This window comes from Brachycentrus maculatus, unplaced genomic scaffold (genome assembly GCF_059751285.1).
Source record: "Brachycentrus maculatus isolate JH-2025_06_01 unplaced genomic scaffold, ASM5975128v1 h1tg000091l, whole genome shotgun sequence".
Lineage (NCBI taxonomy): Eukaryota > Metazoa > Arthropoda > Insecta > Trichoptera > Brachycentridae > Brachycentrus > Brachycentrus maculatus.
Window position 1 is genome coordinate 757,252 of NW_028280845.1, and position 17,153 is coordinate 774,404.

General features: G+C 35.5%; 2 protein-coding genes across 8 annotated transcripts in view; one reads left to right on the forward strand and one right to left on the reverse strand.

The window, feature by feature from the left end:
* Positions 1-8,156, forward strand: part of Iml1 (GATOR complex protein Iml1) — a 47,627-nt gene extending 39,471 nt beyond the window's left edge. For all 7 annotated transcript variants that reach the window (XM_088258138.1, XM_088258142.1, XM_088258143.1 and 4 more), the window contains 7 exons: positions 531-636; positions 2,533-2,751; positions 3,493-3,653; positions 4,577-4,745; positions 5,489-5,717; positions 6,502-6,601; positions 7,391-8,156. In XM_088258138.1, coding sequence (XP_088114264.1) covers positions 531-636; positions 2,533-2,751; positions 3,493-3,653; positions 4,577-4,745; positions 5,489-5,717; positions 6,502-6,601; positions 7,391-7,603 — 1,197 coding nt within the window. In that variant the 3' untranslated portion in view covers positions 7,604-8,156. The remainder of the gene's footprint in view (positions 1-530; positions 637-2,532; positions 2,752-3,492; positions 3,654-4,576; positions 4,746-5,488; positions 5,718-6,501; positions 6,602-7,390) is intronic.
* Positions 8,157-13,655: 5,499 nt separating this feature from the next.
* LOC148310559 (caspase-1-like) lies at positions 13,656-14,870 on the reverse strand. The gene has a single exon (XM_088258145.1). The coding sequence runs from the start codon at positions 14,737-14,739 to the stop codon at positions 13,798-13,800; it is 942 nt and encodes a 313-aa protein (XP_088114271.1). The 5' UTR covers positions 14,740-14,870; the 3' UTR covers positions 13,656-13,797.
* Between the last annotated feature and the right edge of the window lie 2,283 nt (positions 14,871-17,153).

Genomic DNA, 17,153 nt, shown 5'->3' on the forward strand with positions numbered 1-17,153 from the left:
ATGTAACAATCTTCATTCTACCCATGATTGACAACCACAATATTTAAATCTCTGAAGTTGTATATATCCTTTAATTGACACCTTCTTTCACATGTGAGTTCTCATCGCCATCTGTGTTTCAGTTGAGTAAAAAATTTCGCATAAAATCGATTAGGACACATAAAAAATATCCTTAATTAAATAACTGGTTAAATTATAAGTTTAGTAAAAATTAAAAATCGTATTTGAAGAATCTTATATACATTTCATGAAAAAAAAACTTACTCAACTCAACCATAGATGATGCCGAAGACTCACATGTGAAAGAATGTGTTAATCAAAGGATATACATATTTACAACTTCCGAAATTTGAATAGTCAGTAGCGTGAGACGTTTATCAACCAATTCATCTGGAATACACAGCTCCTTTAGATACTCTGTCGATCTCTAATTTTACATCTATGTTGAAATGTCAATACTGTTTCCGGCGGATGTAAAATTTTCTAGAGATGTGAGGCAGTACTTTCCAATGTTTGGTTTTCTGTTACAGGCAATGCTGAAGGATGGGCTCATTTGCCACGCGTCGGGCAAATCCGGCAAAGATTTCATTGTAGGCTATTACATGTACTATATTGTTCCTACAAAGAAGGAAGTCGGTAAGTACATTCTGTCAAGTCCGGTACAAACTGCATTTAAATTACTAATGTGACGGAACAGTTTTTTTGCACATCCGCAAAAAAAAGCAATGTTTTTGAAAAATCGCCATAAATTTTAACCTAGTAAGAATTTTAAAACAAAAATTACAGATATTTCTTCACAACTCTATGTATTTAACACGTTAACTGCGTATAAAATAATGTCATATTGATAAACATGAATTTGCAAATTTTTTAAAAACCCATAATTTTACAATATTTTGAGTGTGTCCAAATACTTGTTCACAAAATCTGGATTATCTCCAATTACAGGAGTTATTTTCTTATAATTTTTTGACATCTCATCAAAGATGAAGAAGAAGAAAGAAAAAAGAAAGAAGCCTATGACGTTCGTCAGCCCCGTAAATGCCCAGACTTCCATATTCTTCTTCATCTTTGATGAGATGTCAAAAAATAATATATCCAAAATTTTGTTCAAAATTAAATTCTACTTTCTATTTAAACATCACAAATGAGTGTACACACACACGCGCAAATAAATACATACCTATATTCACAGAACATGTAAAAATAAATTGTGAATGATAAGAAATAAAAAATAAATTAATTAAAAATAAAACACAGATTCTTATAATACCTGATCTTACAGTCCCTTTTTGTAGAAATAACCAGTTGAACTTATTACAAGGTGGTCTGTCTTTATTTGGAATGAATTACTGCTCTGGCGCATTCCAGAAAGGACTGAAGACATCCATTTATTGAATGAGGTCTGTGTTTCGCAATGAGATTTGTCTTCATTTTGCAGAACACCGTGTTGAATTACAATTTTTTTATTTACGGCATCGTTAAGGACACTTTGTTGTTGTTATCATAAGTTATTCAAATGAAATGCCACCAACATTGCTCGAATTTTACAAAATGTATTAATGATTTATTTGATTGCCGAAATGCCATACCTCCAACATATGTGCGACTAAACGATGTATGATAGATGTTCAAATGGTGAAATATAATGAAAGGAATGCAAAGCTGAGATAAGCATTATCGATAAAATTATGAAAGGTATGTTGAGATGGTTTGGGCATGTGGAACGAATGAGTGAGGAAAATACGGTAAAAAAAATTATGAGGTGAATGTTGTTGGAAAAAGGAGCAGAGGAAGACCGAGGAAAGCTTGGCATGATCAGGTATGTCAAATACTTGAAAAAGGCCGTTTTCAAGTATTTGACATACCTGGCTGGGTCAGGAGTCGGAATAATCGACTGGTGTATATCAGGAGATGCAGGAACGTGGAAGAGGCGAAGAATGTTTGCCAAGACAGAGTGATGTGTTGTTCTATTCTTTCTGCCTACCCTCGCGGAAAATGGCGTGATGTTAATTTAGTTAAAGGGTTAATATTTGATATGTTTATAGGGTTTATGTATTAAATGTTAAATCAAACACTGATTTTTTTGAGTCTACTAAAGTGTATTTTATTGTTAAAAAACACATAAAATTCAATTTGTGGCAATTGTTTCGCCTGGTTATGGCATTTTCAAACGAATGTCATAATAAATCTATAAAATAATGCATTATGGCTATAGATCGAACAACTTTACTGTTTGTCTCTCTCACTCTAGAACACGAGTGTTTAAGTTACTATTGTGATACGAGGTGCGAGCAAGATGCAGATACATGTTGTCAAATTATAGCAGCTTTATATCGACATTTTATAATAAAGAAATTTTTGCTTGGAATTATTTCCACAGATGTCAGTCAATACCCATTCCAGAGAAATTTGAATTTTGGGTACTGTGTGTGTGCCAAAAAAGCATTGGGCTGTGTCAAAGGTGTCACAGACTTTGTGCCAACAGAAAGTATGTTTTTTTTTGTTTTAAGTGCTGAATGTCCATTGTAGAATCTGGCGAGTTTGTGTCTCCGCTGGAGGACCTGCAGAGCTTCGAGAACGAGTGGATGGAGGTGGAAGTCCTGGGAGCGCGGTCCCCTCGCCTGGAGGAGGACAGTCGGGCTCTGCACATCAGCGCGGCCCCAGAGACCCCCGAGGAGGCGCACGTGCCGGCCTTCCTGTGCCACTACATCGACCCCAACTATGTCAACCAGGATAACGATTCCGAGTGTGAGTATGGAACATTATTTCACCGATGACTTTGTGAGTATGGAACATTGTTTCACTGATGAACAAGAAGAGATTGTGAAGCATTTTGCACTAATAAAGGAGTGTGTGTGACATATTGTTTCTCTAATATAAGGAACGTGGTATTTTTTTTAAGTATTTTTGTCCGCCTCCGTAGTGTAATGGTCAGCACGCTCGGCTACCGTTCTGGAGGACCCGGGTTCGATTCCCAGGGGGGGTAAGAATAAATATGAGTGATTTTTTCACTGTAATATTTATTCAATATTACCCTGGACTGGTACCTGAAGCGGAGGGCTGATCACCTTTCCTTCATGTGTAAACGATCAAGATAACACTGCGTTTATATGACGCAGTGCCCTATGCACCATTGGGGTGCGGATAAGGGTTTTATTATTATTATTATTAATATAAGGAACGTGGAATATAATGTAGTGTTGTTTCACTAAAGAATAGCAATGTACACGTAAGATTCAAAGATAAATATAAAAAGAAGACTTACATTGCGATTAGATAATTATGTACATATAGTTAAGACCTTAAAAAAGAGATCGGTATATAATATTCATATGAAAACATTAGATAATTTCTTATTTTCTGCATATGAAATGAGGCAAGCGCGGAAGGTAAAAATACCCTTCCCGTCGTTAAGCATCAATGGACCGAACGGGTAGAAATAGCTTTCCCGTCCGTAGTGTGTTGAGGATGGATTGTTTGGGCTTGCAGTGCCGCTGTACAAGAACACTCACCTGGACATCGACGTGGGCTCCAAGAGCGACCGCATCGAGTGGGGCCACGCGCGCTACCAGGCGGCTTGGAGACCCAACACCGCCTACGAGATGTGCATCCAGTGGGTCACGGCCAGCGGAAATATCGTGGCTGATTTGGTAATAATAATAAATCTTTAAATAATACTAGTACTAGTAATGGCAGGCGTATTTGGGTAGACGCTCGACTGTGAAACTGGCGTCGCGAGTTCGAATTCCACCAATTGCAAAATTAATTCTAGAAAGATTTATTTTCAATTGGTCTGGGTGTTTGTGATGTATTTTTAACATTTACCTTCCCTATCTTTACTATCCTACCTGCAGACAAAAGAATCTAAATTAGAAGCTTCGCGGGTTTTATTTGTGTTTTTATTATTTATACAAATATTTCAATTTCATACTATTTGTGTGAGCCTGAGCGGCTCATTATTAGAAATAGGTATCAAATTGTCCTAGAGTGGGTTCTAACCGAGAAATTCTGACTCAAGAGTCCGTGACACTAACCACAGGGCCAAAACCCGACCTTGTTATGGCATTTTAAAACTACTAAAATTAGTTTGTTTTTATGTGTTTTCAATGATAAAATACAAATCAGTATACTCTTAAAATCATTCTTTGATTTTAGTATTTTATGTATAACTTAAAATTGAGTTCCTCAAATCAATGCCAAATCTATAAATAAGTATGTTTTTTCCTATTTATAATTAAAATATAACTTTGTTTTAAAATCACTATAAATATTTTATTATAACTTAATTACATATAATGTCTACCGGTTTCGAAGCTAACCGCTTCGTTTTCAAGCCTCATTAATACTATTATTAATCTGTCTTGAAAAAGAAGCCGTTAGCTTCGAAACCGGTGGACATTATAGTTATAATAAAATATTTATAGTGATTTTAAAACAAAGTTATATATTTTAATTATAAAATGGAAAATCAGAAAGTTATTGCTTCAAATATAAACTATAGTGTTTTTTCCATTTTGCCGAAACGCTATTTATAATTCCTTTTTGCATAAAGATATCGAATGGGGTGTTGCAGGTATTCAGTTGGATGCGGAAAGCGCTGGTGTGCCACCTCATGATGGTGCCCATCCCGGCAGACCCCCTGGCGCTCCCCTTCACCCCCAAGTCCGACCCCCTCCGCGGGCCCATCTACGTGCCCCTGAACGTGGAACCACTCATCAAGGACAAGACCGCCCTGTTCCAAGGTGACTCACTTCAAATCAGACTCAAACAAGATATACGTCACATGCGCCGTCCGCCAACACTGCTTGTTGGAAAGCATTGATTCGGCAGTCACTTTGTGCTAATATCTATCTATTTTTATACAATTAAATTTATTCAGTAATAATTAACATGTACATTACAAACTAAAATTTAAAGCGTATACATTAAAACAAAAATTATAAAGTAAGCAAGACCTTACTAAGTAGTACCTAGCTTAGCTTACTACCTACTTCTACTGCCTACCCTAATTAATTCTCTGTGCACACCACTGAAATAGTGACACCTCTAGGTGATTGTGAAATGTCGCCCTGACATTGGTAGTAAATGCATTGAAAATGTTAGGGGGCTTGTGCACTACCCGGAATTTTGCCGTCCGGCAGTCCGGTTTTGAAAAATAAAAGCGACTACGACAGTTTAGCGTGATCGAATTTAAGCGCAACGTGTTCACGCACCGCTCAAAAGTACCGATCCGAAGAAAGATGGACAAAAGCACAAGCCAATCCAACCCAATCATCGTTTTATCACGCTAACTTCAGTTAGCACTTCAGTGCCGAACGGTAAAATTCCATGTAGTGCACAAACGCCCTTAGGATTTGTTCTGCGTACTGTCTGGGTTTTTGAAAATACCTGCCGTGCTAAGAACTCTTTATAACTTCTACTGTCTACCCTTATCAATTTTCTGTGCATGTCGGTATTGAAAGCGTCGCTCTTTGTATATTTACAGGTTTCCCGGAAGATTCTTGGGCGGACCGGCTGTTCCTGTTCCAGGAGAGCATCGTGGGGCGCTTTGGGTTCATCAAGTGCACCGTGGAGAGCACCTCCCACAGCGGCGGCGTGGGCGAGCACCTGTACGTGCACGTCACGGGCAACATGTTCATCCTCATCCCCACCGCGCCGCCGCCGCCCCGCGGGCCCCGCCAGCGCCCCAAGGCCAAGCACATCAACCCCACCAGGTCTGCCCGACACTCTCGCCACTCCTACCTTCTCCTTCTCCCCTGGGACCTGGACAACACTCCGCCATCGGTCCCCGTGTTGTGCAACTTCGAAGCTCCCGCAACATAGTGGCCTGTGATCTCTTTCACCCGGGTTTTTTTTTTTAGATGGGAATTGCATTTATTATTTACCTTCCTTATTATGTGCAAAGTTTATAGATCATTAAGTGAATTTTTCTTTCTTCTAACTAAAAAAAAGTTTTTTTATTTAAATCTGTGTAGGGAACATGAGGGATAATCTTGTGTGGGCCAATCAGGACCTTCTCAGCACTTGCTGGGAGGAAACCACGTAAAACTCTTTAGGAGAAGGCGGACTGTTGACTGTCATCAACAAACCTTCCGTCCCACTAGAAGAGGGTTTGGCATTTTGTGTCCTAGCTTGGTTTATGGTACCAATGTACCAAGTAACCAGTACCTACTACTACCTATCAATTTTTAAAACAGACTAATCGATTAATAGAAATAAGGATTCGTAGCCAGTTTAATGTGTTTTAAAAACACAAAAGAATACACTTATATACCAATAGAAAGTAGATTATGAAAAAAGTTATTGGTTTTCAAAAACTTGCGCTGTATGACATTATTTTATACGCATTGAACGTATTAACAGGTGACATTTATTGTTATCATCACTCAAAGTGGCTAATTTCAAGGACTGGTCAATTTGAAAGGCACCGGCGCTAAATTTGCATTATGTAATTCAGAACTGTATGACAGTTTTATTTGAGTTTATGAATGATTTTAGGTACCCTGTCCATTCCGATGTAGCCCCGAGTCCTCACGAGGCTTACATCACCCGTCACGTGAGCGGAAAGAACAAGGATGATTATGACAGCAGTCGGAGGGTAATTTTCTTTTTTCTTCTTCTTCTCTAACCCTTATCCGCACCCGATGGTGCATAGCGCACTGCATCCATATAAAAGCAGCGTTATCTTGATGGTTATTGATGAAGGAAAGGTGATCAGCCCCCCGCTTCAGGTACCAGGCCAGGGTGTCGGGTTGTGGTCCCGTGGTTAGTGTCGCAGAGTCTTAAGTCAGAGTTTCTCGGTTCGAACCCACTCTACCACAATTTGATACCTATTTCTAATAATGAGCCGCTTAGGCTCACAGAAATAGTATGAAATTGAAATATTTGTGTAAATAATGAAAACGCAAATATTCCTCTTTAACTTTTTAAAAAGTAAAAAGAGAAAGAATATTGAATAAATATTAGAGTGAAAAATCACTTGTATTTATTCGCAAACCTAATGTCTTGTAAAAGCAAGCTTAATTAAGGCTCTCGGGACCCATGCGGAGTACATGGCATGGGCGATTCAGTTGCACGGGCAACTGAATCGCCTTTTCTTGAAAACAGTTGTGACCAAGATTTGCTGCGTCCTACGCCCTATCTCTTCATTCCTCATAAAGTCAAACCACACCGAAAAAAAGCCTAAAATTCTCCGCAGACACCTATTCTCAAAGCTAAGTACACGGCTGCTCTGGGCCCTTGTAAGGTACCATGTTTCACAGCCGTATAAGAGAATAGGAGCAATGCAGGCATTGTAGCACAATCTAAGAATGATCTAACATACTTGCTTATCTGTCCGTCTACCAGACAAGTTATGCAGATGTTGATACATAATTTGTTTCTTTAGATGGGTTTCCTGTGGTCATGGAATCACATGGTCTCCAAAAAGTGGCGCAACTCCAACACTCCGGCCACGGGTGACGAGGCCTTCCAGCTCCGATTCCTCCGGGACTTCAAGCACTTCTGCGCCAACCAGGAACAGAGGCTCAGCACCTTCTGGGAGAACTGCTGGGAGGCCCGCGAGAACCGAGACCTCCAGAACGGTGGCCAAACCCGCTAACCACTGCTAGTGCATCGGAGGCGGCAATTTGTAATAATATAACAATAATAATTTTGGACATTTTGTAGAGTGCCGTTTTCATAAAACCTTCTTCAACATGGAAAAAGAAACAACAACAATATTCATGTCTAGTCTTGTTGTGTGCCTAAACGGTAACTCACAATTTACAACTATATTTTTATATTTAATGTGTCTGGTTGTCGCGGACTCAAAGTTTCTCGGTTCAAACCCACTCTACAATTTTATACCTATTTCTAATAATGAGCCACTTAGGCTCATAGTAATAGTATGAAATCGAAATATTTGTGTGAATAATAAAAAACACAAATCGCTCACTCCTTTCAAGAACGTCATAAATCAAAAAACTTGATTTTTCAGATCGTTTTTAAAGTAAATAAATAGAATACAATGTATTAAAAATAAATATCAAGCCACTTACTGAATTTTTTACTGTGCAACAGATCTTTTTAGGTAAAGCCTGAAGGTTTTTTCTCCATTTGAAAAATATTTAGTTGATTAAAAAAAAATATTAAACAATACCTTTTCTTCAAAATGCAAAAACAACACTTTCTGCCCTGTAGCGGGTAAATATTAAGTTAAAAATATGCCTCTTTTGCTGGGATATAGTACATTTTCTGGGCATTCCGAAAACATGCACAACTGAAAATTGTCGAATTTTGATTTATGACGTTCTTGAAAGGAGTGAGCGAAATATTTCTTTTTTTTTTAATAATTATGTACTTTCACCACTTAACAGCCGAATTTTGGTTAGAAAATTTGTCGGTGCAGGAAATCATCACTAAACAACTCGAAACGGGACTACCCGAACACTGCTCGGGTTAGTCAATAAAACAATACATATATATTTGGCTCAGGCAAATCAATACCACCAAGTTGGAAAATGATTTGTCCAAGCAGCACTCGGACTCATCGATGCAACATAAACTCCTTGCCAAGTCACGCTCGGGATAAACTGGCAACTGGTTAATATCATAACGGAGGATTTAAGCAAACTTTACATCCAAACAATTATTTTTTTTATTCTTAAAAAAATATTACGTGGAATTTGGTTATTTCAGGCTTCATCTGTAATATTTTAAACATACTGTTACCATAAATAGTAGTCTTATTACAGGGAGAATTTAAGAGACTGAATATAAGCATAAATTTGCATACTTTGTACCCAGCCTTTATAAAAAAAATTTTTGCTGTGTGGCAGATGGGTGGCACTTTAATGCAAAAATATTTTTGATTCTTTTTATAATATCACCCATGTCAAATTACATTTCTTTAACAAACTTCAACGTAACCTATATTTTGAGTTTGCCACTTTGCCTTTTTTACTTAAATATTTAAGTATTAGTCTGTGAGTATTCTTCATGGTGTGGAAAATTCGCAATAAATCAATGTAATTGAATGAATTTGTATAAACACCTGTAAAACAGAAAAATGCTATTTTCTATTTAAATATTTCCAAAATCCATGCATTCCAGAAGGGTGACATATTGGCCTTCTACAGTCTCCATATTCGCAGTTTCCCTATTTCTAACCTTCTTTACAGAAGTAACCACTTCGAATACCGAGGGACCATTTTTGCATCCTAAAACAATTTCTAACGTATCGCCAATCAGATTTCATTTATTCTTTTTGTTTCAATTCATAGTAATAAGGATTTTAGCACATTATTTTATACTTTTCATACATAATGTGTTCTAAGAAATTAATAATTTATGAAATTATGTTTCTTTAATATTTTATTTTTTCATTTTTGCCAAAGTAATTTTTATATATTGTTGACAATTTTTTTCATAAAATTAAACAATATGCGTTATTCAGTGTTATTAGTGCGTTATTAGTGTTCAATAATGTAATAACCAGTAATTTGTGTATTTGGTTTGTTTTATTATTTCAATTGGTTACTAAGATATTTGAACAATTAATAAAATGAAAGGCACTATGAAAGCGACAAAGAGATGAAAAATGAAATAAAATCTCAAATATCACCATGAATCCATTTTAAGGCAAATAATCCCAATTTTTTTATCTTCTGTTTGACAAAATATGTTTTCTGAGATAACATTGCATAAGCGAGTCACGTGTAGATTGAGAATAATAATATTGTTATAAATATTTGTTATACTGTTGCTAATTATTTAATGAAATGTTTTTGTATTAAATAAACTTTTATAAAACACATACTTTTTTTATTATTTTATCAGTTAGAAAAAATCTGTGGTATTGATTTTTTTATCAATGGAAGATAACAGATGTTTGCAATTTGATATCAGTTTGCTAATATAAATGGTGAGTAATATTGTTTATGATTACATATTACACAATTCAAATAAATTCTTTTCTTGTCTTTTTATACTGGAGTCAAATGCTACCTAATTAACACGTAAACACCATAGGGGGCACCGGTGACCTCGCCTGTGCTGGACCGCAGCGCCATGGGGGGCACCAGTGACCTCAATCAAGAGCTATATTCAAAGCGCTTTTTTGCGCTACCAGTCACACTTCTCCTTTGAGAAATAAACGAAATACATTATACATATTATTAAAATACATTAAGTACCGTAGAGTTTTTTTCGTAGATTTCAAAAATTACATATTTTAGTATTGGCGTTTAACATGTTAAATATTTATTGTTAACAATATTACATGACTTAACTACTACTACTTTTACTACTACCATTACGCACCTTCACTGCAAGGTAAGTAGAGTATATTTATGTATTAATTGTTAAATCGAACACAGATTTTTTGAGTCTACTAGGGCATTCATTTGAAAATGCCATAACTAGGCGAAACAATTGTCACAATATTAATTTTTATGTGTTATTAACAATAAAATACAACCTAGTAGACTCAAAAAATCTGTGTTTGATTTAACAATTAATACATAAATTAAAATGGAGCTCTACAAATTAAACGCCAAATCAATAAATAAGTAGAGTATATATATAAACATACAGTAACTAAAAATAAAGTTTTAACCGATCGGAGTGCAATTTAGTTAGCGCTGAATACAAACCAATCTTAATGCTTCTCTAAGCCAGAGTTATAACATACTTAACACTCGAGATGGTAGATTTTCTTAAGCTTAAGCTCTTTCAAAGAATAAAAAGCATTTCTTGGACAAATTTATTTATTAAGTATGAATATTTATAAAGTTTTCGCACATCAAAATATATTTCACCATTCAATAAGGCAGTCTTTTGAGCTAAAGCTCTATCATTCACAACTTCAAACTTATCTTAGCTTAAAAATATTACACAAACTAAAAAAAGTGGAAATTTGCATAGAAAAATAATAATTACTTCTAGTAAGAAAATAAACTATTGCATGTTCATAAACATGGCTCAAACTAAAGAAATAAGGAGCTTTAATAATTGCACTAATGTACATATCAAATTGTAATAAGTAAATACGCACATACAATAATATATAATCTATATTGGTGCAGCGTTAGAACCATACACCGTACACACTAAACCTTGTCATTCCATTCCATTATCTTTTTAGATAGCATATACAGTACGAAAGATGAACAATACAGAGGAAATTATTACAATATGAAATAATTATATGTCAGAAAAAAGTAACCAACTGCTCCCAGGGCTTTTGGATCTCGCTTCCGCTGCTCTATCAGTTAAACTGAGCAGTCCTTAATTGTATCCAACCTCTGTTGTATTATTTACCAAAATTTGTTTTACATAAAATGTTCATTTATGTATTGCTTTATTGGCATATAAATAAGTTGAAAAAAATTTAATAATACTATGTAATTGTTATGTAATGTAACGGAAGGATTTTTTTCAAAATTTCACATGAGGTTTTCTGTTTGTTTAAACAATCTTGCATATGACCATATAGGATGACCATCCTAGAGACTAACATATTGGGAAAAAATAAGTTGATTATGGACTGTAATTTAGATTAAATTGATTATATAATCTCCCTTTATGATATAAATGGTAAGTGCGATCGTGAGATTAAAGATTACTATCTTTTCTCACTAAATCCTTATATATTCAATTGATTCTTATTATTGTGTCAGATACACTATTATCAAAATTCTGTTACAATCACATTATCTTTGAGATTTTATTTTATATATTAAATAAAAATTATCTATAGATTTTGTTCAGTGGCTCGATCAAGATAAGTCAAAACAGGTATATAATTATCAAAATCCATTAGCATTCAAAAGTATCTTTGAGCATCAAATCTAACTAAATCTAAAATTAAAATATCTATATATATTTTGTTCGGTGCTCCATCTAGACAAATCGATAATATGCATCAATTTTTTTTTTTTTTATTTGGATAAAAAAAAACTAAACGATAATATCAGGTTAAAAAAATTAATGAATTTATTTTAAAAATATTAATTTATTTGGAATAGAAAAATTGAGAGGATATTTCAGTCATTATATGAATTTATCTTAAATTTATAGGTGGGTATTTCTCCAATAATGTTATAACCGTGGAATATTAGTAAAATTTTATAAAAGTCATTGAAAGCATCACTCGCAGTCTTTTTCAAAGGCTCATTCAATTTTAGAATAGATTATTTATAAAAAGTGCAAACATTTTGCCAAAATCAGTGTCAAAATTATTAATTATTACCTAATGTACAGTAAAACCTCAATATAAAGTAGTGATTCAGGCAGAAAGTAGTGTCGGTCATATCCACTTTTTCCCGGTCAAATATCATTCGCACTTTTTAGGTAAAGATCATTTCATTTCAAAAAAACTAAAAATAAAGATTAAAAAAAATGTACTCTTCGGCGATCCTTGAAGAGTTCCCTTTAGATCGCTCTTAGCGTACAATCATGCATATATTCTTAGTTGATTTACTAAAACACAAAATCTTTACCTAACTGACAAATTATATTATCCCAGACAAGGGTCAATATAATAAATAGGTTTTATTGTATATTTTTTTAATGAAATACTCTTTGTTAAGTATGATTTCATTAATTTTGATAAATTCGTCCGCCTCCGTAGTGTAATGGTCAGCACGCTCGGCTACCGTTCTGGAGGTCCCGGGTTCGATTCCCAAGGGGGGTAAAATAAATAGAAGTGATTTTTTCACTGTCATATTTATTCAATATTATCCTGGACTGGTACCTGAAGCGGAGGGCTGATCACCTTTCCTGCATGTGTAAACCATCAAGATAACACTGCGTTTATATGACGCAGTGCCCTATGCACCATTGGGGTGCGGATAAGGGTTTTATTATTATTATTAATTTTAATAATGTATTACATATACAAATATGACATAAGGGTTATAATTTTATCAGGCCAAATAAGTTATATCCATTTTGAGTCAAAGGTGAAATTGAACAGGTCAGTGAATTGACGGTTTACTTTTATGTATATTAATTATTATAATTCATAATGTTTATAAAATATCTGATAGAGCGAGGCTAAGATGATATCGTTCATTATTGATATCTGAATTATTATTTACCATTATATTAGCAATTAATATAGATAGAATATTTTCATCCCTAAAGGTTGATGAACCTTTGAAGGATTCGTACGAAGCTATGATTAAATAATTACGCTTATATTTGTGCTCGTAACTCGCAGTGTGCAACTCCTTAGCGGAGGAGACTAGACATTTTGGCAGAATAAAATTAATTTTAATAGGAAGATAGCCCAAAAATTGTCAAAAGAAAATAATACGTGATATCACCACACAAACCTTTCACAAATTATAATGTGTTACTTTAAACAAATTCTCAACAAAAGTTACCTAAACAAGGTGTTGGAAAACAAGGTATTACTTCATTTTTTTATAAAGTAACAAAACAAAAGAATAACAGCTCTTCTTACATTTGATACCCAATCACGTTAACTAATATTTATTCAAAGGGCTGTTTTAACCAACAGTTTTGAACTTTTTATATTATGGTTATTTATTGACCGCGCAAGAATATAATCAAGCTGTGATATGCCACACATACTGTGTCATGGTGCATAAATATTACATACATACTTTGTTAACGCGCAGGTAACATTTAGATCTGTCATGGTGACGTGCTGAGGGTTAACTCCAAATGAAGTCAAAGGGTGTTACCATCGATAAAAGTACGAAGGCAAGAAATAGTAAAGTAAAAAATAAATGGACATTTGCAATAAGCAATTTGCGGGTAAATAAAAATTGAACTATAAAGTTATCACAAGGGAGCTTTGTTGGAGGCCGCTTTGGCTGTCTTGTCTCCGAACAGCAGTAACCTCGTGAGCATGGTGGTGGTGCAAGGAACCTGCTTCTGCTGGTGCATCACCGGGCTATCCGGAGTGTTAGATTCGTAGTCGAAAGCCACCCGCTGCGCCACAAAGGTCATCATCGTCTGTAATTCTCTGTCCTTACCGTGCAAGCTTAGCTCTTCGGTCAAGGCCTGGATGAACCAGGAGCCGCGGGTTGTGTTCCGCCAAGAGTAGTACCCGGGCACGGTGGAATAGCTGATCATGAAGTCGGCGTGGATAGGAATCCTGTAGGTCGTGAGCCCGGGCCCGTCAGTTTCCGTAGTGTTTCTCATTAGAATCCCTCCGTCCAAATTGTCTCCCTGGCACGCTTGGATGAAGAATAACTTGGGCTTTCCTGCCAATGTCGGGCACTTGTCCGCGGTGAAACTGTGCCAAAGCATCTCGGGCTTGTAGAAAGTGTCCTTGGCGTAAAGCATCCCTAACTCGCCGTGCGACAAAACCGAAATCAAAATGCAATCGTGATCGGAATGATCCATCTTCGAGGCCCTGGTTATAATTTCATTCAACTCTTTTAAATTAGAGTTGTGAAAGACGGAAACGTCGAATCCCAGGCTTTTCAGAACGTTTTTCAAACTGTCGCAGTCGACATTCGTCCCGGAGCGACTTTTCAATCCGGCTATGTCGAAGTGTTCATGATTGAAAAGCAACGCCAATCCCCTTTTCTTGTGGTTCATGTTATAATACGGCGAGTATCTCTCGGTTGGCATTCTAGATATGGGCTGAAGACCATTAGGAAAGGTCATTCCTCGAGCGTCTCCCTCGTCATTATCTTGCCTTTGTTCTGTGCCATGACCATTGCTGTTTGGATTTGCACCACTTTTCGGAATTGCGTCAATATCGGAATTATCCATTATGCGAAGTTTTGTTTCAATAAACTTTGAATATATTTTCACAGACAGTTTCTTATTTAAACGTTTACAAAAAATACATCCACGCCGATAGTAAAATCAAATTCAAAACAAGGAAAAGCGACCTGCGCAACTCCGCACAAAAAAGTAACAAACTACAGACAATACAATAAAATAACTAGAGTCCGTACAATCGCGCCAAAATTCATAGACAACAAACAAAAAGTTTTGCGGTAGGTACTTTTTTGTGTTATGTAGGTACTTGGATACATAAAATGTTATGTGGTGCGAAAGTTAAATGTTCGAAAGTAGAGGGATGTCATAATAAATAAATAAAAAAACACTAAAATTTTAATCAAAAATTACTGGCTGAGTACATTTTTAATAAAAATTATATTTTCTCAATAAACTTGTCAAGAGTTGTTTTTTTTTTCTTTTCTTTGTAGAGAGTTCTGTAACATGAAGTACTGTTGTGGATCGCCTTACGCACTTGAGATATGTGTTCTCCATTGGGATCACATTCTTCCATAATTTCTTAAAATGTTTTGAGATGCGTAAAAGCTTCGTTCATATTTTTTTATTGTTGAGGTCATGATACTTTCTTCAGGTTCTTTTTCGTCACTTTTGGATATTATTCTTTATTATCACTTTTTGGATATTATTTTCATTCTCTAGTCGGTCCATTAGAAATTCACTAGCCAAGAGTTCAGAATAAGATTCAATCATCACATCAGCATCTTCACTGTTAATATCCAGATTTGCTTCGTTCATTAGGTGAACTATTTCAAGTGTGATGGTTTCTGGAGTTTCATCAGAATTTATGAAATCACCTATCATTTTTGGCCATAGTTGTTTCCATGAATCTTTAATTATTGACTCTTTTTCAACCCATGTGTCTTCAATATTGTTTATTGCCATCTATATGTTATAATTCAGTACGTACATAAAACTTTTCACTGTACGAACCCGGTATATACGCATTTCATAGTGTGAAAGGAGAAAAACTGCACAGAAAGAAAACAGGTTTGCATTATTGCCAAAAAAGATTTTTTTTAAATGTGCAAAATACCAAATTGTGCGAAAGTCGAATGTGTGAAAGATGAGGCCCGCATGTATGTTCTTTTTGAAAATATTTACGGATCAGGGAAAAACACAACAAAAATATCTGTCTTAAGAAAATTGCCACAGATTTTTTTTTTAAATTGAACTGTAATGATTCCACAATTACTGTCTTTTCCCCAATAATTATAATTTATTCTGAACAATCGCCCTTGAAGTACTATTTGATGAAAATGAGGCTATGTAAATTATACAAAAATAATATTGCATGGGACTTTAGTACGAATAATACATTATGGTAATGAATAAAAAATCTTATTGATGTTCTCCTTGACTATATAAGAAACTTCAGAACAGACTCACAATAAAAAAAAATCCTGGCTTCCTCCCAGGACTGACCTGGGAGGAAGCCAAGGAGATGGCGCGTGACAGAGACTTGGAGACGTCTCGTGTTGGCCACATGCTCCACCCAGGGAGCGAACATGGTAAGAAGAATTAATCGACCAATAATTTGACGCATTCCAAATGTATCAGTTTTTCATAGGTTTTGTTCCTTGGAAACTTTATGTGAGAGTGTGTGACACACACCTCCATCCCCCAAAAAAAGGTTTTCAACTTTTCATCAAAACTTGGCAAGTCTTGTTGCTGCATTTTGTCAAAAAATAGTCTACGTGTTACTGTTCGGATTCCTGAGGTACCTTCAGATTCTGAATTATAATATGAACTAGTTTAAAAGAAAAATAAATTTATCTTTAATAAGATGATTTTGCATTAGTATGATTCATTGTCCGCCTCCGTAGTGTAATGGTCAGCACGCTCGGCTATCGTTCTGGAGGTCCCGGGTTCGATTCCCAAGGGGGGTAAAAAAATTAATATAAGTGATTTATTCACTGTAATATTTATTCAATACTACCATGGACTGGTACCTGAAGCGGAGGCCTGATCACCTTTTCTTCATGTGTAAACGATCAAGATAACACTGCGTTTATATTACACAGTGCCCTATGCATCATTGGGGTGCGGATAAGGGTTTTATTATTTTATTTATGATTCATTGACCCTAAAATAATTTATTTCGCGGGAGATCACGGCCAACCTTGATGCTTTTAATAAGTGCGAACGCTACTTTCAGTGACAATCGATAAAACTACATAGACACACCCTGAAGTACGTATAACAAAAACCCTTTTGAATACAAAATACAAAGAATTATTTACAAAAATAATAAGCATGATGTTCGACCTACTAAAATATATTTAACTATCGAGGAACAAGACTTTATGTTGTTGTCACCATATCATAAGCACTCAAGTAATATGAAAAAACCACGTATGCTGCCTCTGTGGCGGCACTCCAGT